The 21,569-nt window shown below is 37.4% G+C and overlaps 2 protein-coding genes across 11 annotated transcripts in view; one reads left to right on the forward strand and one right to left on the reverse strand.

The window, feature by feature from the left end:
• The window catches only part of NMT2 (N-myristoyltransferase 2), a 37,310-nt gene extending 19,667 nt beyond the window's left edge, over nucleotides 1-17,643 (forward strand). Inside the window, exons 8-11 of one of the 4 annotated variants that reach the window (XM_014549933.1) lie at nucleotides 3,668-3,838; nucleotides 11,388-11,555; nucleotides 13,177-13,314; nucleotides 17,558-17,643. In XM_014549933.1, the coding sequence (XP_014405419.1) occupies nucleotides 3,668-3,838; nucleotides 11,388-11,555; nucleotides 13,177-13,314; nucleotides 17,558-17,566 (486 nt within the window). In that variant the 3' untranslated portion in view covers nucleotides 17,567-17,643. Of the gene's footprint in view, nucleotides 1-3,667; nucleotides 3,839-10,916; nucleotides 10,990-11,387; nucleotides 11,556-13,176; nucleotides 13,315-13,673; nucleotides 14,173-17,557 lie in introns of those variants that run through there. The other 3 variants (XM_014549932.1, XM_014549934.1, XM_014549935.1) reach the window with 3 other exon arrangements.
• The window catches only part of RPP38 (ribonuclease P/MRP 38kDa subunit), a 16,921-nt gene continuing 463 nt past the window's right edge, over nucleotides 5,112-21,569 (reverse strand). For 3 of the 7 annotated variants that reach the window (XM_014549936.1, XM_005878878.2, XM_014549940.1), the window contains exons 2-3: nucleotides 20,175-20,231; nucleotides 15,953-17,713 (exon numbers count right to left, since the gene is read on the reverse strand). In XM_014549936.1, the coding sequence (XP_014405422.1) occupies nucleotides 16,853-17,698 (846 nt within the window). In that variant the 5' untranslated portion in view covers nucleotides 17,699-17,713; nucleotides 20,175-20,231 and the 3' untranslated portion in view covers nucleotides 15,953-16,852. Of the gene's footprint in view, nucleotides 5,520-15,952; nucleotides 17,714-20,174; nucleotides 20,232-20,844; nucleotides 20,923-21,107; nucleotides 21,203-21,343; nucleotides 21,556-21,569 lie in introns of those variants that run through there. The other 4 variants (XM_014549938.1, XM_014549937.1, XM_014549939.1 and 1 more) reach the window with 4 other exon arrangements.

Genomic DNA, 21,569 nt, shown 5'->3' on the forward strand with positions numbered 1-21,569 from the left:
TTTTTCCCCCGCCCTTGACAATCTCCTGGCCTCCCCTACCCCCCAGTGTTTTATGTCCATTGGTTATGCTTATATGCATGCATACAAGTCCTTCGGTTGATCTCTTACTCCCCTCCCTTCTGCCCCCCAACCCTCTCTGGCCTTCCCACTGCAGTTTGACAATCAGTTTGAGGCAGCTCTGCCTCTGTATCTATTATTGTTCAAAAGTTTGTAATGGTCTTTATTATCCATGAATGAGTGAGATCATGTGGTATTTTTCCTTCATTGACTGGCTTGTTTCACTTAGCATAATGCTCTCCAGCTCCATCCATGCCGTTGCAAATTGTAAGAGTTCCTTCTTTTTTACAGCAGCATAGTATTCCATCGTGTAGATGTACCACAGTTTTCTAATCCATTCATCTACTGATGGGCACTTAGGCTGTTTCCAGATCTTAGCTATGGTGAATTGTGCTGCTATGAACATATGGGTGCACATATCCTTTCTGATTGGTGTTTCTGGTTTCTTGGGATATATTCCTAGAAGTGGGATCACAGGGTCAAATGGGAGTTCCATTTTTAGTTTTTTGAGGAAACTCCATTCTGTCTTCCATAGTGGCTGCACCAGTCTGCATTCCCACCAGCAGTACACGAGTGTTCCTTTTTCTCCACATCCTCTCCAGCATTTGTCGTTTATCTTTTATTTCTTATTTGACCCAGTCATTTTTGGTAGTGTGTTGTTTAAGCTCCATGTATTTGTGGGTTTCTTTACTTCCATTTTGCAGTTGATTTCTAATTTCAAGGCATTGCCATCAGAGAATATGCTTGGTATAATTTCAATCTTCTTGAGTTTATTGATACTAGTTTTGTGACCTAATATGTGGTCTATTCTTAAGAATGCTCTATGTGCACTTGGGATGAAAGGTTCTGTAAATGTCAATTATGTCCATTTGGTCTAGTGTTTCATTTAAGGCCAATATTTCTTTATTTGATCTTTCTAGAGCTGTAAAGGAGTATTGAGATCCCCAACTATGATTGTGTTTTGATCTGTTTCTCCCTTTACTTCTGTGAGTAGTTGTTTTATATATTTCAGTGCTCCCTGGTTGGATGCATATATATTAAGAAGTGTTATGTTTTCTTGATGTAGTGTCTCCTTTATCATTATAAAGTGTCCATCTTTGTCTCTTATTATCTTTAAATCTATTTTGTCCAATATAAGTATGGCTACATGTGCTTTCTGTGGATATTTGCTTGGATAATCATTTTTCACCCTTGTATTTTGAATCTACCAGCTGAGCCGAGAGTTCCCAGCTGCAGGGCTGCATCTGCGGGCCGGGTGCACTTTCCTCCCTTCTCATCTCCCCATTTATTCCCGGATGCCTGTCTTTTGATGTTTCAATGTGCAGGTCTCTCAGGTGTGTGTCTGTGTTAAGTAGGGATTTCTTTGTTGAATTATAGTTGGTTAACTTGTTGAAATTTCAGGGGGAGAGGACAAGGTGCGCTCTCACATCACTCAACATGAGAGCCTTATATATTCTTTTGTTTTAAAATTTCTAATTTAACTTCTAGTATGACAAATATGGGTGGATATAACCACATTAGTAAAGCTCTATGGAAGTACACAATAACCTTTCATAGTATGAAGGGGAGGCTAACAGTTGCTCTCAGGATGTGGACTTTGGTGATTTCGCAGTGTGAATATTGAATGCATGACAACTGTGCTGCAGAAGAATGTTTTGCTTTAGAGAGAATCTGGCAAGCCTTTTCTTCATTTCTGAGTGTTCTCTATTAACATGGCATGTGTCCTGTTGCTTTCATTGATAAATCTAAGTGCTTGGTATTGTTGTTACTGAACCAATAACAAAAGAAAATGTCTAATATTGAGAAAGCCTATTTAAAATTTCCAAGGTCATCCTCATAGCAGAAAATAATCTTTTTTATTAATGACTGCAGTATGCATCCTATAAGGTTTTGCTCTTCCGACTAGCATTTAGAAATATATATTTATTACATTTAACAGTATTTGGAAACACATAGGTTCCCTCTTCCCATGAATTGCAGTCTAAAAATGCTACCAATGCTAAAATTGGCTTAGGGGGGAAACAAAAGAAAAATGTAATTTCACACCTGGTTTGCATATAAATGCCAGGCCACAGAAGTGTCATTTTTACATAGCCAATGGTGACTTTTTTCCACATTTGTAGCCTTCACCTCACTTTGTAAAACATAGCGATTCATTCAACACATATCCAAGCTGTTATTGCCCTGCTTGCCTGAAAGGTTAGCCTAGGATGGAGACCAGGACCTGGAGATTGCTTGTCCTTTGGCTTTGAGATCCACAGAAAGCTAGAAGTACAAGTTCTGTATTAAATGTTAAGGACTTAAATTCTTTTAGTTTTGACTATTAAACTGTTTTAGCTACATTACTATGTATTTATGGATTACGTAAATCACAACTGAGTTGTACATAGTAAATACTCAGCGAAGAGCTATTGGGTCTGTAAATACAAAGAACGTGCCTGCCATCTCCTCCCCCCCAATCAATAATCAATCAGCATTCTTTGTCACAGAGCCTTAGAAACCTCAGCACAACTAACATCAAGAAGAGCCACATGCAGATGAAAACGTATTTTCCACCTTGGGCTTCTGCCATACTACTGATCTAATTTTACCAGTAGAGTCAGCTTTTAATTTTCATATATTTAGAAATAATTAAGATGGAAAAGGTAGAGTAGCAATACAAGTTATTGCTTAAATGTATCCACTATTTCTTCAAGAAAAAAAAATCAAGTGAACTGGAAAAATGAAATTGTATTTCTAAGTTTTCAGTGTTTTGTTTGTACAAACTAGCAAATGCAGTGGGTTTTTCACTTCCAGGTTCAAGTGTCCTGGTGTCTGGACAGTTCCTAGAGAGCTAAGTGATGTCTGGAGCTCTTGTCAGGATAGGAAGTTGAACAAATCCAAATGTCCTTACCTTTCAGTTTATTCCTGTGACCTAATGGAAAAAGTGTGACACTTTGGAAGAAAGGACTCAAATGCATATTCTGATCACCCTTAATCAAAAGATTGCATGAAAGGGCCAAACAGTCCTTGGCAGACAGCCATTTGCCTTCAGAAAAATCTTAGCTATTAAAACACTTTCCTTCCCATTCTGATCAGTATTATTTCTTTTTTGTTGCTCATGAGAATAAAATAGCTACATCCTTTTCACAGGCCATTGAATGAAATATGCTTCTCAACTCTTTTCAGCTGTGTTTCAGACTGTCAGACAAGGCAGTGTTGAAGCCCAATACTCCAGAACACATGCTGAGCTCGCTCTGCCCTACCGTGTAGGCTGCTAAAATCCTTGGCATTGGTATACACATCAACTTGGAGTGTTCCTTTGATTTTGTTTGTGTCCTGGGCAATATTGACCAAAGACCTGGCACACAGCGATAGAGTATAACACATGGTCTAGCATATATTCTAACATAGTGCTTCTCAAACTTTAATGTGTATACAGATTACCAGGGAATCCTCCTAACTTGCAGATTCTGACCTGCTAAGTCTGGGGCAAGGCCAAGAGTCTGCAGTTCTAACAAGCTTCTCTGTAACGCTATACAGCTGGCCTGCAGATCACACTTTGGTACAAAGTGCTTTTTACTTCTCTGTACTTAAACTGCCCAATTGGTTTTGTTTTCACTCTAACAAGGTGACAAAGACTTCAGGCTTGAGACCAATGGAACCGAGAGATGTCAAAGCAGTTCGAGAATTAACCAACAGTTACCTGAAGCAGTTTCACCTTGCCCCGGTGATGGATGAAGAGGAAGTAGCCCACTGGTTCCTCCCCCAGGAGCACATTATTGACACGTTTGTAGTGGAGGTAAAGATAAGGTGATATGATGGGTCAGAGAAATAGGAAGATACTATATGCCACAGTCCGTTTTCCAGAAAGATCACACCGTGCCATCTTTCCTCTTCCTCCATGACTTGCCGCTTCTATACCAGATTTCTGCTCACCCTGCTAGAACCAGGTTTTCTTCAAACAGTTTCCATTACTAGATAAAAGCACACTTTTACTACTTATGAATGGGAAATCACTATACTTTTCTGTTGCTACCTGTGTTATTAATTGCTTTTCTCATTTTGCAAAAAAAGCCAATTTGGATGACCTCCTTTGTGATAGATACATTCCAAAGTTTAATATTCCTTTGGTTTTGCAAAATTGGAACTGAACTGCATTTGGTTAAGATTAAGCCACTTAATTCAACCCTCCTCGTTCAAATGAAGGAAGGAAAAGTAGCAGTTTAGATTTTCTAATTATTGGTTAGATGAGTTTAACAGTGATTTTTAAACCATGTTTTCAAAAGCTTAGAATTGGTTGTGCAAATGTTACTTCGCTTAAAAGCTCTTTTGATGGAAGTAAGGTGAAGTTGAGAAGTTGGGATTTAAACTGGTGAGTACGTGGAGGAGAGAAAGGAGCAAGGAGGTACTGTAGCAGTCCATTCACTATTTGTTGTGAGAATTGAGCTGGAAGTGTATTTTCAGCATTGTCAGGCATTGTTTGAATGTAAAATTACGGCCAAGTTAGGGCAGTAATGGTAGGAGCAGACAGAGTGAATTCAAAGGACATTTCTGAAAAACAGTTGAGCCGTCTTTGTTTTTAAACTTTTATTTCTGAAACAGTGCTGGGGTGGATATATTTGTGTACAAATCTTTATGCACTTGTGTAAGTTTCTCCAGAGCAGCAGTTCTCAAAGTTTTTTTTATCTCAGGACTCCTTTACTCTTTTAAGAATTATTGAGCTTTTTATTTTTGTGGATTATATCTACAGATATATACTGTATTCAAAAGTAAAACAAATTTTAAATATTATTTTGTAAGTCAGACAAAGCCAAATACCATATAATGTCACTTATATAGGGAATCTTTAAAAACAAAACAATCTCATAGGCACAGATAACAGATTGTTGGTTGTCAGAGATGGGAAAAGGGGAATGGGGGAAGGTGGTTAAAGGTATAAACTTCCAGTTATAAAATAAGTGAGTCCTGGGGATGTAATGTGCAGCATAGTAACTATAGTTAATGATACTGTATTGTATATTTGAAAGTTGCTAAGAGAGTAGATCTTAACAGTTCTCATCACAAGAAAAAAAAACTTGTAACTATGTGAGGTGATGGATATTAAGTAGACTTACTGTAGTGATCATTTCATAATATACACATAAATCATATTGTTCATATTAAATTAATGTAATGTTATACATCAATTATATCTCAGTTAAAAAAGAAAAACAAGAAATAATTGGAAAAAACATATATTATTTAATAACCGTATAACAATAGTAAACCCATTACATTTTACCTAAATGACATATTTTGTATGACAAATAACTTTTCCAAAGTAACAAAATTAGTGAAAAGAATGGTATTGTATTATATTATTGCAAGTCTCTTCTTAAATGTCTGACTTAATAGAAGACAACTGGGTTCTCACATCTTCTGCATTCAGTCTATTGTGATATATTGATTCAATATTTTGATTGAAGTATATGAAAAAAATTCTTCACACAGAGTATTGGAGATATGAAAAAGAATGAGTAAAAAGAATGAGTATTTTAATAACCTTTTCAGGTAATTGTGGATATTATGTATCTCAAATCATATTAATGAACTTTTGATACTGTTAGATTAAAATCCATTGGTCTATCTTGTTTTTTTGTTGTTAATCTTCACCTGAGGATATTTTTTCCCTTGAATTTTTTTTTTTTCTTAGCTAGAGTGGAAGGGAGGAAGGGAGAGAGAGAGAGCGTGAGAAAGAGAGAGAAACATCGATATGAAAAAGATACATCGATTGGTTACCTCCTGCATGTTCCCCCGCTGGGGATCTAACCTGCAACCCAGGTACATGCCCTTGAACAGGAATTGAACCCTCAACCCTGCAGTGCACAGGCCAGTGCTCTAACCACTGATCCATGATGATGAGGGCAGTTTTAGTAGTTTTTTGGTGGAATCTGTAGGGTTTTCTATGCCCTTGATTGGAATCGAACCCATGACCCTTCAGTCTGCAGGCCGATGCCCATTCCACTGAGCCAAACAGGCTAGAACCTATCTGTATCTCTTTTATTTATTTTTCTTGACTTATTGCAGGAGCTACATCTTCCAGTACTCTTTCCAATAAGAGTGGTGAAGGTTGACATCCTTGTCTCATTCTTCATATTAGGGGGAAAGCATCCAGTTTCCCATTATGAGGTGTGTTAGTTGTAGAATTTCTGTAGATGCACCTTATCAATTTGAGATAAGTCCCTTCTACTCCTAACTTGCTAAGAGTTGTTACCATGAATGGGTGTTGAATTTTGTCCAGTGTTTCTGCTTCAATTGATATGATCACATGAGTTTTCTCCTTTAGTCTATTGTTTGGTGTATTACATTGATTGATTTTTAAATGTTTGACCACTCTTGCATTCCTAGAAAAATATCTAATTGTTTATGGTGTATATAATTCTTTCTGTACATTTTAAAATTTGGGTTACTGATATTTTGTTGAGTTTTTTGAGTTCATGATAAATATTTGGTCTGCAGGGTTTGGGGAATGTTTTGTGATTTTTGTTTGTTTTGTTCCTTGGTACCATGTTGTCTGATTTAGGCATCAGGATAATAACTGGCTTAATAAAAATGAGTTGGGAATTGTTACTTCTTCTATCTTCTAGAAGAGGTTGCATAGAATTGGTGATAATTCTTTAAACGTTTGCTAGAATTCTTTAGTTAAAACCATCTGACCTTAGAGAACTATTTTTGCTAAAATAATGGACTATTCAGATAATCTATTTCATCTTGATTTTTAATGGATTGTGGTTTTTGAAGCATTGGTCCATTCTAAATTGTCAAATGTAGTTATATTTTGTATTGATTTTTTTTAAGAGAGGGAGGAGAGGAGAGAGAGAGAAACATGGATATGAGAGCAGAACATTGATTTGCTGCCTCCTGCACACCCCCTACCTGGGATCAAGCCCACAAACCAGGCATGTGTCCTGACCGGGAATCGAACCAGCAACTGCAACTTTTTTGGTACAGTTGGGTGATGCCCAACCAACTGAGCACACTGGTCAGGACTAAATTGTCAGATTTATAAGAGTAAAGTTCATAATCACTTCCTTGTTATTCTTTTTTTAAAAGGATATATTCTTTTAAAAAAATGTAGTGTATATTTTTTTATTGATTTCAGAGGGAAGAAGGAAGAGGGAGAGAGAAATAAAAACATTAAGGATGAGAGAGAATCATTGATCAGCTGCCTCCTCCATGCCCCCCACTGAGGACAGAGCCTGAAACTAGGGTATGTGCCCTGACCAGGAATCGAACCATGACCTCCTGGTTCATGGGTTGCCACTCAGCCACTGAGCCACATTGGCCAGGCCCTTGTTATTCTTTTAATGGCTGCCGGATTTATAGTGATAACCCTTATTTCATTCCTTTTATTGATGATTCATACTTTCTTTTTTTGTCAGTCTTGCTAGCATTGCATCAATTTTATTTTTCCAGAGAACCAGATTTTTGTTTCATTGATTCTCTCTATTGTTATTCTATTTTCAATGTCATTGATTTCTGATTTTATGATTATTTCTTTCCTTTTGCTTGCTTTGAGTTTATTTTGCTCTTCTTTTTCTCATACCTCAAGGGAGGAACTTAGATTATCGAGATCTTTCTCTGCTACAATGTAAATATTTACTTCTATAAATGTCCCTCTCTGTACTGCTTTAGCTTAATTCTACATATTTTGGTATGTTCTATTTTCATTCTTTTTTTAAAAAATTTTCTTTGAGACTTTCTCTTTGACCCATATACTTAAATTCTGTTGTTCAATTTTTATGTGTTTGTAATGGAGTGGGGCCACAACATTAGTAACAAAGAAACAGAATTTCCGGAGGATGAAGCCCAGAAATCAGGATTTTAAAAAGATTCCCAGGTGATTCTAATGTGCAGCCAAGGTTGAGAACCACTGATTTAGGACCTTTGTGTTTAGAGAATCAATCTTTCTATCATCATGTAATACTCCTCTTTGTCTCTAGTACTTTTCTTTGCTCTCAAGTCACTTGATTTGATATTAATATAGTCACTTTTACATTTTTTTAAATACATTTTTATTGATTTTAGAGAGAGGAAAGTAGAGAGATAGAAACATTGATGAGAGAGAAACATCAATCAGCTGCCTTCTGCATGCCCCCTACTGGGGATTGAGCCTGCAACCAGGGCATGTGCCCTGACTCGGAATTGAATGGTGACCTCCTGTTTCATGGGCCAACGCTCAACCACTGAGCCACACTAGCTGGACGCCACTCTTACTTTTAAAAAATTAATGTTTGCATGGTATAACTTTTATAGTCCTTTTACTTTCAGTCTATGTCATTGAATTTGCAGTGAATTTCTTGTAAACAGCATATAGTTGGGGCCATGTTTGTCCACTCTGCCAATCTTTTTTTTGAATTGGTATATTTAGACCATTTACATTTGACAATTATTGATATGTTAGAGCCTAACTCTACCATTTTATTATGTTTTCTGTTTGTTTACTCTGATGTTGTTCCTCTTTCTTTTTCTTTGCCTTCCTGTGCATTGCTTGAAGAATTTTTTAGGATTCTGTCTTGATTCATTTTTAGTACATTTGAGTGTATTTGTATAGTTTTCATGATGGTTGCTCTGGCTATTACAATATACATGTGTGACTGATCGTAGTCTATTGGTATCAACATTTTACCACTTTAAGTGACTTCACTTCCATTTAGGTCCCTTTACATTCTTGACTTTTAATTATCAAAGTCTTGAGTATCAGATGGTGTTTTAACTTTTGTTTCAATCATCAAGTAAATTTATAAACTTAAAAGTTGAAGCATAATTTATGGTATACAGTTGACCCTTGAACAACTCAAGTTTGAACTGTGTAGATCCACTTATATACAGACTTTTTTTCAGTAAATATGTACAGTAGTATCAATGCACTTTCTCTTCCTTATGATTTTAATTTAATAACATTTTTTCTAGCTGATTTTATTGTAAGAATATAGTATATAATACATATAACATACAAAATATGTGTTAATTGACTACTTATGTTATTAGTAAGATGTCCAGTAGGCTATTAGTTAAGTTTCGGGGGAGTTAAAAGTTACTTGCAGGTTTTCAACTGTCCAGGGGGTCAGTGCCTCTAACTCCCATGTTGTTCAAGGGTTAACTGTATACCAGAATTTCTGTTGTTTCTGTTGTTTGTTCTTCCTCCTTGATGCACCAAGATTTCTTATTATTTCCTTTCTACTTGAAGAATTTCCTTTAGCTACTCCTAAAGGTATGTCTACTAGCAACAAATTCTTCTAGTTTTCATTTGTCCGAGAATGTCATTTCCCCTTCATTCCTGAAAGATAGTTTCACCAGATATAGAATTCATAGTTGATGGTTCTTTTCTTTCAGCACTTAAAAAAAAATGTTGTTCCTTCCTTCTGGCCTATATGATTTCAGATGCAAAATCTTCTGTCAGTCTAATTGGTTTTATATAGATAATGCATTGTTTTCTATGGCTACTTTAAAGATTTTTCTTTGTCTTTAGTTTTTGGAATTTCAACTATGGTGCATCTTGGAGTGGATTTTTTTTTTTTTTTAGTTTATCCTGTTAAGGCTCACTCAGCTTCTTGAATCTGTTGTGTGAATTTTACCAAATTTGGGAAGTTTTTAGACATTATTTCTTCAAATACTCTTTCAGCTCCACACTTTCTCCTTTCCCTCTGGGACTTCAATGATATGACTCCTATCAAGAATTTTGATAAGAGTTTCTTGGATCTTTTGTTACTGTCCCACAGATCCCTGAGACTTAATTCATGTTTTTTTTAGTCTGTTTTCTCTTTTTTTGTTAAGATTGGGTTTATTCTACTGAATTCTTCAAGTTCAGTGATTCTGTCCTCTGTCATCTCCACTCTACTGTTAAGCCCATCTATTAAGGTTTTAAAAAATTTTTCTGTTATATTACTTTTTAAGTTGAAAGTATTTATTAAAGCTGATAGTTTAGGGCTCTAATTCATCTCTAATAATGAGCTGCTAATACAACACAATAGAGAATAACTTTAGCTTAATGTCTCTAACTTCCTAATGTCTAAACTTCTTAAGGTTTAATAAATCAGAAAAACACAAAGACCAGATCATCCATCCCTATAGAATTGTCTTTTCTGCTGAAAGCAATACTAGCAATAGCATACATGTGGACTAGCCTCCTCAACTGTGTAATTCAAACATTTCGTTTGAATTATATGCAAACTGCATAGGTTACCACAGCTCTTAAAACAACCCAAATAACACCAGCTAATTTCTTGTATTGAAGAGTATACCAATGATAATGAAATAAATATCACTATTATATCCCTTTTAATTTTTGATAGCTTCAGATTTTCTATTACTCACATATGTATATTTTGGTATAATACAATACCTTCCATAAGCTTCTAAAAACAGCTTGCAAACTCTATCCAACTTTGCTTTAAGCTAATAAAATTCTCCCCTTGTGCCAAGAAGATGTTAAATTATACATGTCTGTTAGCTGGAAAGGGCAGCGTCTAACCCAGGGGTGGGCAAACTTTTTGACTCGAGGGCCACAATGGGTTCTTAAACTGGACCGGAGGGCCGGAACAAAAGCATGGATGGAGTGTTTGTGTGAACTAATATAAATTCAAAGTAAACATCATTACATTTTTTTTTAGTTTTATTCATTTCAAAAGGGCCGGATGGTCTAATCCTTATCATTCTTATTTCTGTAAAAGCAATGATTTTATTTTGATTACTTTTCCATAAGTCTGAAGAGACTCAGTAATCATCCCGAAGGAAGCTTTCCTTTTAAAACTTTCTATTGATTAATATCTTTATGCAAATCATTAATTAGCATTTAGCCTAAAGTTACAACCCCAAACCCTTCTCGACCTCTACAGAACATATTCTACAAGGCTCCATATCAGACTGCTGAGGGAGAAGTATGACTTGTTGCTTTTATTCTAACAGAAAGTAAGTCAAAGATCAAAAAGTTAGCTTAAATGCATGGATAATATTTGTTCTAGAACAGCAGTTCTCAACCCGTGGGTCGTGACCCCTTTGGGGGTCGAACGACCCTTTCACAGGGGTCACCTAAGACCATCGGAAAACACATATATAATTATATATTGATTTTGTGATTAATCACTATGCTTTAATTATGTTCAATTTGTAACAATGAAAATACATCCTGCATATCAGATATTTACATTACGATTCATAACAGTAGCAAAATTACAGGTATGAAGTAGCAACGAAAATAATTTTATGGTTGGGGGTCACCACAACATGAGGAACTGTATTAAAGGGTCGCGGCATTAGGACAGTTAAGAACCAGAAGGTATTTACTTGATGCTACCTTTGTTCTTTAGAACTCCAGTGGTAAACTTACTGACTTCCTGAGCTTCTACACACTCCCCTCCACAGTCATGCACCACCCTGCTCATAAGAGCCTCAAGGCTGCCTACTCCTTCTACAACATTCACACGGAGACGCCCCTGTTAGACCTCATGAATGATGCGCTCATTATAGCTAAATTGGTAAGCAATTCATTTATTTTTGTCCTGTGTTTTTCCAAATATGTGTGTGTAAGTATATAAAGCATCTTAGTGTATTTTCTTTCACACAAGAGGAATTAATTTGAATGTTTGTTTATTACTTTTGACCATCGGTCAAAGGAAGAATTTTGATAAGTTTCTTGTAAAATTTCAGTGGCTATTTTCACCATTAATTCTATTGCAACTTAACCAAAAAGTCATTTTGTATAAAGTAGATACTTTAAACATTTACATAAGAGTACATAAAACCCATAAGAAATATAAGATAAATACATGATCCCATGATATAAGGAAAATACATGAGTATTTGTTTTATAGTGAATAATTAGCATCAATCAGTTTTTTTATTTAAATAAATGGTCTCTGAATTTTAAAATGAAAGGGACTTTATTTTTAAAGGGGATTATTGTCAAAATCAAAGGACTTTAAAATGAAAGGAATTAAATTCAAAATATGCCTTATTATATTTATATATTTTTTTATTTCCTCAGTGTCATAGTTAGGACAATTTAAATTCTTGCTTCAAATAAACATTTTCCTTTAAAAAATAAATTAAAATCAGTAGACAGATACATTTTATACATTTTAAAGTAATTATTGAATATGAGAAAATATTCATGAGAAGTTGGGAACAACACCTCAAAAGTGTCTTCCTTGCATTTACTTGTATTTGATCAGTTTTTTAAAAAAACACATAAAACACCAATTACTAGTGGATCCCCAAATCAACATTATCCTGATTATTTCATCCTATTGCTCATTTTCAACTACTTCCCCCAAAAGGCCAGTCATTAGTTATTTAATGTAAAAAGCCCTAAGACATAGAAATTTAGGTGCTTCATGTATATCACCTTTTGCATAGTACTATCTAACATTTTAAAGACATTAGATTTCTACTATTAAATTTTATAAAATTTATTTTCCATTATCAGCCCAAGACAAATATACTATTTAAAGAGTTTACAACTTTGGTTTCTTGGCTGTAACTTGAGCTAAGTCAGAACTTAGACCAGTAACAGTTTTGGAGATGGAGCCATCTAGGCGTTTGTTCCTTCTAAAACAGGAACAAATATTTTCTGAACTTTTAATAGATTTTGTTATGTCACTGTTAGCCAGCATACTATAGTTTAATTCAGCATTGCTGGATAGCTGACTTCATCAGATTCGCTGCTAGTTATATAAGACAAATTTACTGCTAGTTATATATAACTGAATTCTTAACCTATATCAGTGATGGCGAACCTATGACACGCGTGTCAGAGGTGACACGCGAACTCATTCTTTTGGTTGATTTTTCTTTGTTAAATGGCATTTAAATATATAAAATAAATATCAAAAATATAAATCTTTGTTTTACTATGGTTGCAAATATCAAAAAATTTCTATATGTGACACGGCACCAGAGTTAAGTTAGGGTTTTTCAAAATGCTGACATGCCAAGCTCAAAAGGTTCGCCATCACTGACCTATGTTATATATATTACAGACATTGAATCTTATTATAAGTGCATATTTATGTTATAGGAATTCAATGTTATGCTGAAATACTTAATACAGAAAACACTCTAGTCTTTTGAAATTTTCAATCCTTTTTACATTGGCAGAAAGGATTTGATGTATTCAATGCACTAGATTTGATGGAAAATAAGACATTCTTGGAAAAACTCAAGTTTGGAATAGGAGATGGCAATTTACAGTATTACTTGTACAACTGGAGGTGTCCAGGAACAGATTCTGAAAAGGTAAGAAAAGTTGATATATGCTTTATAAACTTAATATATTTATCTAGGAAATTCCATACTTCCCTTAGGATTATTAATTTTTTAGTAGCTTTTAAAAAACACAGGTCTATTGTACTACATTATAACTTAACTAGAGGCCCGATGCACAAAATTCGTGCAAGAGTAGGCCTACCTTCCCCCGGCTGCCGGCACTGGCTTCCCTCCAGCCGCTGGCAGGCACCCGGGATCCGGGCTTCCCTCGCAGTCCCAGCTTCGCCCGGAAGTTTGTCAGGAAGGATGTTCAGTCTAATTAGCATATTACGCTTTTATTCTCTCTTGCTTGCCTTGTCCTTACTATTCCATTTCTTCCCTTCCTTTAGGTTGGACTTGTATTACAATAGATGGATGTTTCCATTCCTAGAACTCTGATACCATCCATCATCATTTGTTAATATTCTATTTAATGATTCCTGGAACTGTCATTCCAAAGAATAAAAGCACAACCTAAGTGAAACCGATGCAGTCAGTAATAATTGGAAAAGATGAAAAAACATCCATGTGTGACCAATACTACATATGTCTAGCTAGAATGTTAACATTCTTCCTTTTTTTCACTGTTTACCCATTTGAAGGAGGGATGAAAGAGTACAAAGAGCACATTCCTCTAATTTTCAAACTTTTGACCGTCTCTTGAAGGTATTTTTCCATTCTCTAGAAAGGGCCTTTTTTTTTTTTATGGATGGAACAGAAGTCACAGACTTGTGTAAGAAAATCTTGGCTAATGTATGGAGATAAACTGCTGCATTTCTATTTATCAAGTGATGGTCTTTTTGTCTGTGTAACAGAATAAAGGATCCAATTGGGAAATTTTTCTTCCTATCATCTTCCATGCTATCATTGGAGACATTTCTGGAATCAGCATTTCCACAACTCCATGATAAGTGCTGGGTGTTTGTGTGTAGAGCAAGATAAAAATGTACTGGTGACTAGTACATTTATTTCTCCAGAAGCAAAGTTGCCAAATCAATAAACACACAAATTTGTACTTTAATGTTCAACAGGTTGGTGGATGGGTTCAAAAGCAAAGTTTTGTGCAAACATGAAATGTGCTCTCTGAAAGAGTATGCACCATGACTAACTAGACTTTGCTGCTGCTGCACAAACTTGTTTCTTTTCAGGAACAGCAAGGATATGTGAGGAAAAGAAAATAAGTGCTAAAGTCAAAGGAACTGCCCAGTGGAATTTATTAGTGCTATCAGGATATTGATAGTTTGAATGTTTTTATTACTTATGCAAAATTGCACATATTCCTTAATGCTGACTTTAATTTATCATGAAAGCTGTCATGCTAATAGAAAATGTCTTATTTGTAAATAAGTATTCATACTTTTGTTACTGATGGTGTTTTTATCTAGAATTTGAAAAAAACAAGTTTCACAGTGTACATATATATATATATATATATATATTGTCAATAGTCCAAGGAGAAAAAAGATGCTAAATGAGGCCATATAAACTGGCCTTGACTCATTCCACGAAGTAGTTACTTTTTTCTGCCTTCCCTCTTCCAGTGCCTAGGCTGTTCTGTCCAGAAAATTTTAATTATTTTAGACAACATGATGGCTTTTCCTTCATGTTATAAGTAGTCAAATGAAACCAGTCCTATCTTATACCAGGCAGGGGCTAGCAAACTATAGCCCATCACCCTAATCCAGCCCATCACATGTTTTTGTACACCCTAAGCTAAAGATGGTATTTACATTTTTGAGTGGTTAGAGGAAAATAATAACATTTTGGGATACATGAAAGTTGTATGAATTTCAAGTTTCAGCATCCATAAATAAAGTTTTATTGGAACACACACTCATTCACTTATATACTGCCTGTGGCTGCTTCATGCTACAAAAGACAGAGTTGATTTGTTTCAATAGAGGTTGTATGAACCAAAAAGTCTAACATATATGCTATCTGGCTTGAAAGAAAAATTGTTGATCCTGATTTACATTAAGGAGCTGAAAGCTACTTTCTGCAGCTTGCCATTAACCAACCGGCCAATCCAGGGCTTGTGGTATCCTTGAGACTACCAGTAGAGGGCGCGCGTAGGCCCCACAGTAGAGCGTACTCAGATAACTGTGTACTTTCTTGAAGACATAAGGGAAGAGTTCTTATTTAGGATGATTCAACCCAATGGTATTACTATTTTTCCTTAACAGAAGATGAAAACTTCAAGAAGCAAAACTGAACCAATTCACTGAAACTTTTTTGAGATACCAGAATTAAATGAGATTTTAACTTAATCTGAAGCCAAGGCACAGTTGGGAATTATGTTCCATTCATTTTTATAGCACCAAGTCATACAAAGGGAGGTTTTCAAATAATTGTAGAATTGCCAGTCAGAAATTTTGTCACGGGCTAAAATTCCAATTTTATTGAAATCTTTTTTTTTTCTCATTTAAAAATAACTAGCACATTTGCCTCTATAATTTAAGCAAATTATCAATGAACATTTAAAAATAATCAATAAAACTGCTGTGTTTAAGTAGCTATTAGAACTAAATTTCAGTGTAATATAGTGTTTTACATATTCAAAAACCTACATTTGTCCTGCATCCTTTGTCAATAATGAAAATACTCAATTTCTTAAGGGATTTTTTTTTTTGCCACGATAGTATTCAGTAAAATTTAAATGAGTGGAGGTGGCATAATTCATGCATCAAACAGAATTAAAGCTGAAAATAAACTCTGGCCACTCTTCCCCTTAAATTAGAAAAAGTTACTTTTTCAAGCACACACTGTAGGTAGCAGACACTGTCATAACCAGAGTACTGATTATGCTCCATTTCCTAACACGAAGGACGCCCATCATTGTACAGTCTCGCCTCTGAGAATCCAAGCTCCGTTTTTTTATTTTCTTCCTGCCTCATTTCACCTGATTACCATCACACTTTTTATACATGTTAAATTTTCAAGGAAATGTTAACCATGTAAAGGGGTGAATTCTAACTAGTCAAAAGACCTTATCTGGCTTTTCCTAAAGGTGTCAAGCCTTTCTCCCAAGCCAATGCTTAGACCTACCCAAAGGAAGTAAAATAGAAGGAAGTAAAAACCTGATGTATTGTTTCTGAAGACAATGTATTGCTTAGCATTTAGTATCTTTCCTTTAAAACTGATGGCGTATCTGCAGTCCAGTTTCATCTACTCTAATTTGAACCATGTGTACTGTGGTACATTTTCTAAGTTTGAGAGAAAGATGTTAAGTGCTGTAGGATACAGATGTTTTTGCTCACAAGCATTGTACCAACCTTTAAAAAGTGAATCTATACAAGCATGGACATTAGTGTCAATAAACTTTTGATATGCATACTTCTGAATATTTTCTGCATTTAGTGTTTTTAAGCTTCAGCATATCTGTGCTGTATAAAAAGTCTTATGCATTTGAAAGGAACATTTACCAAACAATCTCCCACAAATCTATGTAAAAGTAATTCAGTTTATTAGCTTCAAGGTTTTTTACAAGGTGTCATTTTCCAATTGTATGTAGTGACAAATTTATACATGACTACTTTGAAGTAATTTTTTTACTTTTGGGTGGTTTCCTTTTTTTATTAGGGTTTGGAATCAGTTTCTTTATTTTAAGGGGTTGTAGCACTGCAGCCTGCTGACCTTCAGTGAGCTTTCTCTTACGTTTAGAGAGGTCTTCAAAGGAAGTGTCCCAAATCTCTCTGTCTTGGCTTTCCAAAGATTCAGACTCTGAATTTTCCCTGGAGTCTTCAAGTCTGTCTTGAAGCCATGGTACATTTAAATTGGGTACTCTGGGGATTATAGCTTTCACTTCATTGACAAAGTCAGTGGTGTTCTTTTTGAATCCCAAAGCTAGTACACATTTTAAGCCAATGACAGGCGCAATTCTCTCACTGAGACGGGGAACCTGACAAGCAGGGACCGTTCTGCTTAAACTTAACTGAATCAGGTGTGAGGTGATGATCGCAGGCTTGACTGACTTACACACTAAAACCAAAAGCAGTTCGTTCCTTTCCAGAGCCCTGGTGACTTCATTAACACCAATGGCAAGCTGCTTCCTCACATGGACAGAAGTCCACCCTGATACTTGTTCATTATCTTCTGTTTTTTTCTCCTTCAGATCCTCACTCATATGAACATCTATGCTACATTTGTCTCTGCCTTGTTTTTTAAAAAACTGCTTTTTACTTCTTTTCTTATTCTCAATTTTCTCAAGTCCAATTGATTTAAATCTGTCTTCAAGTGTCTGTAAGATGAAGTGCAAATCCTCTCTCTCCAGAGCACTCCAGCAGATAGTATACGGGTTGTTCAATGATGTCTTTACAGTTAAAGGTCTTGTCTTCCGAACCGAGCCCCTCCCTGGTGCCTGAGGAGCTGCAGCCATTATAAAAATCCTTCACTGAGAAGCAAAACGACAAAGGACAATTGTTAACTAGCAGTGCATGTTTTAAGAATATCCTGGTTATACTTGTTCTGATTCTTTACAGGCTACAGCAGGCCTAATCATAGAGGACCAATTATGTGGCCATACACTTGACCTCTCTTTTTAAGATTCAGTAATTTATTTTCCCCATTTTTTTTCATGACTGTTTTTATTCATATATAGGCCATATATGAATGTTTTGCATTATTGCAATCACAGTGAAATTCTATTTGTTTATTTAGTTTATTAAAAATGTTTCATGTTGCCCTGACCCGTGTGGCTCAGTTGCTTGGGTATTGTCCCATGCACTAAGGGTTGCTGGTTTGATTTCCAGTAGGGGTTGTGGGATCGATCCCCAGTAGGGGGTGTGCAGGAGGCAGCCAATCAATGTTTTGCTTTCACATGGATGTTTCTCTCCCTTCCTCAGTAAAAATCAATAAAAATATTATTTAAAAATAAATAAATAATTTTCTGTGTTCAGAATTAGCGGTTATCCTCTTAATGGCTGTATGATACTAATCTCATAGATTTGTTACCATTCTCTAAATTCCTCTCTAGTTAGGCTTCCATTCATCCATTCAACAAATACTCACTGAGCACCTCCAAATGTGCAGGCAGTGTTCTAGGCCCTGGGGTTCAGCATGAACAAGTCCCCACATCCACCCACATAAGTCCCCTTGTTCACCTGCATGGAGCTCACAATCTGTGAGGGCCCTGGAAGCTTCTGCCATTAATGATTAACTACATGTGATTTTTTTAAAAAACTTAAATAGTAACATCTGCACATGATTGAAAATTCAAATGATACTTTCATTTTATGCCTCTTGTAAGTCCTCCTCCCTGGACTCTGAGTTTCCTATATATTCTCCCTAAAACATTTGATACACATACAGATGGACAGCCCCCCTTCCTACAGTTATTCCAAGCCAACTGCTCCTCCAGCTGGCAATTTGATGAAAACTAGCAAGATTTTGTAACGAAATTTAAAGATATTAATCCATTAGGGAAAAATAACCAGAAGGAGCCTTACTGGGAAAATGTTATAAAACACTGGTGTAGCCCAGTGGCTGAGCATCAACCCATACACCAAGAGGTCTCCTGTTCAGTCCCCAGCAGGGTCCTGTAAGAGGCAGCGGTCAATATTAATTTTTCTCTCTCACCAAGGTTTCTATCTCCCTCTGAAATCAATAAACAAAACACACCAAAACCCACTAAGTCTAGGGAGTATATCGTATTTCTCCTTCCCAGAGACAACTGCATATTCCTTTCTCTTCACTCAGTTTTCTTCCTCACATTCTTTCTGGAGCTCAGGTAACAACCGTAGGGACCCACGTGGCAAAACTCAAGGAAGTTAAGCCAGCTGTGGAGACATCTGGAGTTTGGAACTACCTACGTTCAGGTTTCTCATTCCAGATATTCCCTCATTTATACCACTGAGCCTCCCCTCCCTGGAACACTCCAGGCAGGGTTAGGAATTAATCCTCTCCAACTGAACTCCTGCTTACTGGGCTGTCTACTGATGTTGACAAGCAAGTGTCTCTGTGGAATGTCAGAATTTATAAGGTACTTGCTCCATGTGTTGAGTCTCACAAATTTCCTGTATAATTGCCCAGCATGTGGATGAGGAAACAGACTCGGGTCAAACACCTTGCTTGAAGTCACAGCTGGTTTCCAAATCTAAATTTTATGCTCTCCCAATCCTGGCTGCACTTCAAAAATAATCTGTGGCCTTTAAAACATAGAGATGGTTGGTCCTTACACTCGATCTACTCAATTGGAGTCTGAGAATAAGGCTGGTGCATCTGGACTTGTAAAAAGTTGCCTGGGTGAATGTGATGCAGAACTGGAATTAGGAACCACAGGTGTAGGACAGGAGGCTTATCCACACTGGATAGCTCTAAAAATGGTCTCCTGACCTCTCCTGGTCTCCACAGATCTCATTCATATCAGTATCATGTCCACTGCTAGAGGCTATCTGCAGTCTTCAAACCAGCCACATGCACAGCCCGCCCCTACACCCATTCTCTACATGCTCCACTCAAGCTCAGGGAACTGGGAAGTAGCTCATTCAAATCCAAGGCTGGTAGCAGCTTTAAGGTGGTCAGGAAGACAAGCAAGACAAAAATGATCTGCCCTAACCGGTTTGGCTCAATGGATAGATCATTGGCCTGTGGACTGAAAGGTCCCAGGTTCGATTCCGGTCAAGGGCATGTATCTTGGTTGTGGGCACATCCCCAGTAGGAGGTGTGCAGGAGGCGGCTAATCAATGTTTCTCTCTCATCGATGTTTCTAACTCTCTATCCCTCTCCCTTCCTCTCTGTAAAAAATCAATAAAATATATATTTTTTTAAAAAGATAAAAATGATCTAACAGAGAGCTCTTGCCAAACTGCAAGTCAGTTAATGTATCAACATTCAAAGACAGAATAAATACTTACAGTTATGTGCTCTGGAGAGAAAGCAAGATATGCATTAACTCCTTCTGTCTTCAGAATCTGGTGGGGGAGATGAGAACCAAGTTCAGATAAGCAGAACCTTAATGCCCTATAATGCACCAATACTCACTGGTAAAGAGGAGTAACAGCTTTGGAGGAGAAAAATAGGAAGCCCTTGCTGAGGTGCCTTTGGGGCTGACTGGAGGCCTCTACTGCCTATGGATCAAGTTCAAACCCTTTAAGGCCCCCCACACACTGGCCCGTCTCCCCACCAGCCTTTCCCCTTAGGTGCCCCAACACACATTATATCCCACCACTGGGCCACATGCTACTTAATGAGGTCATCCGTTTCTCCTCTCCGTGTCGTTATGCACATTATTCCCTCTGCCGGGAAGACTCCTCCCATCCTCAGCCTCACAGCCCCTTTTCTTACTTCAACTATTTCTGGATTACCCACAGTACAAGCCATGAAATAGCACAGAAAAACAGTCACTGGCCTCACTGAGCTTAGACTCTATGAGGAAGACATACCAGCAGATAATACAGTAAGACATTCAGACCAGGGAACGACAGGGCCCTAAGGGGACATAGCAGAAGCCTGGCTTAGTGGAGGGGGTCAGGAGGGGCCTCCTGGAGGAAGTGACCCTTTGACTAAATCCTGAAGAATGCCTACCAACGGGAGCACCAAAGTAGAGTGTCCGAGGAACAGCATTAAAGGAGGTAAGTCAGTGTCAGGGGCAGATGCTAGGGAAGGTGGGTAAGCACCAGGTGGCGAAGGCCCTCGAGGGCCTTCCAGCGGGAGCAGAGGAGGGGCAGGACTAGGAGAGCACAGCAGGAAGACCTCTGTGGACTGGGCTGTAGGAGGGTCCTGTGCCAAGACTGGACGCAGTAAACAGGCCCCGGAGAGTCCTAGTAAGAAATGATGGCGGGCCCTACCCCGCTGGCTGCGGAATGAAGGGCTCCTCCCCAGTGAGGGGCGTGCAGGAGGCAGCGGTCAGTGATTCTCTCTCATCACTGATGTTTCTCTCTCCCCTTCTCCCTTCCTCTCTGAAATCAATAAAAATATATTTTTAAAAAAATAAAAAGGAATGATGGTGGCCTGTAGATGAGTAGTTGCAGAGGGGACGGACAGAAACACATGCTAATTAAAGCAGCTAAGAGGTGACATCTACCAGACACAGTGATCGACCCGGAGGAACGCAGAATGGCCTCAGGGCCACTCCCGGCCTCTAGGTCCTGCGGGAGGGGAGGCCGGCGCAGAGTGCACCCTCCCCGGGTGTCTGGTGCCTTCGGTACGTCACCGTTTAGCCTACACGACCGCAGTCGTTCTGCTGCCCGTCTCCACCCCAGGCTGTGCGGCCAGAGGGAGGCTCAACCCCAGGCCGCGCATGGAGCGGG

This window comes from Myotis brandtii, unplaced genomic scaffold, assembly GCF_000412655.1.
Source record: "Myotis brandtii unplaced genomic scaffold, ASM41265v1 scaffold576, whole genome shotgun sequence".
In the NCBI taxonomy this organism is placed as follows: Eukaryota; Metazoa; Chordata; class Mammalia; order Chiroptera; family Vespertilionidae; genus Myotis; species Myotis brandtii.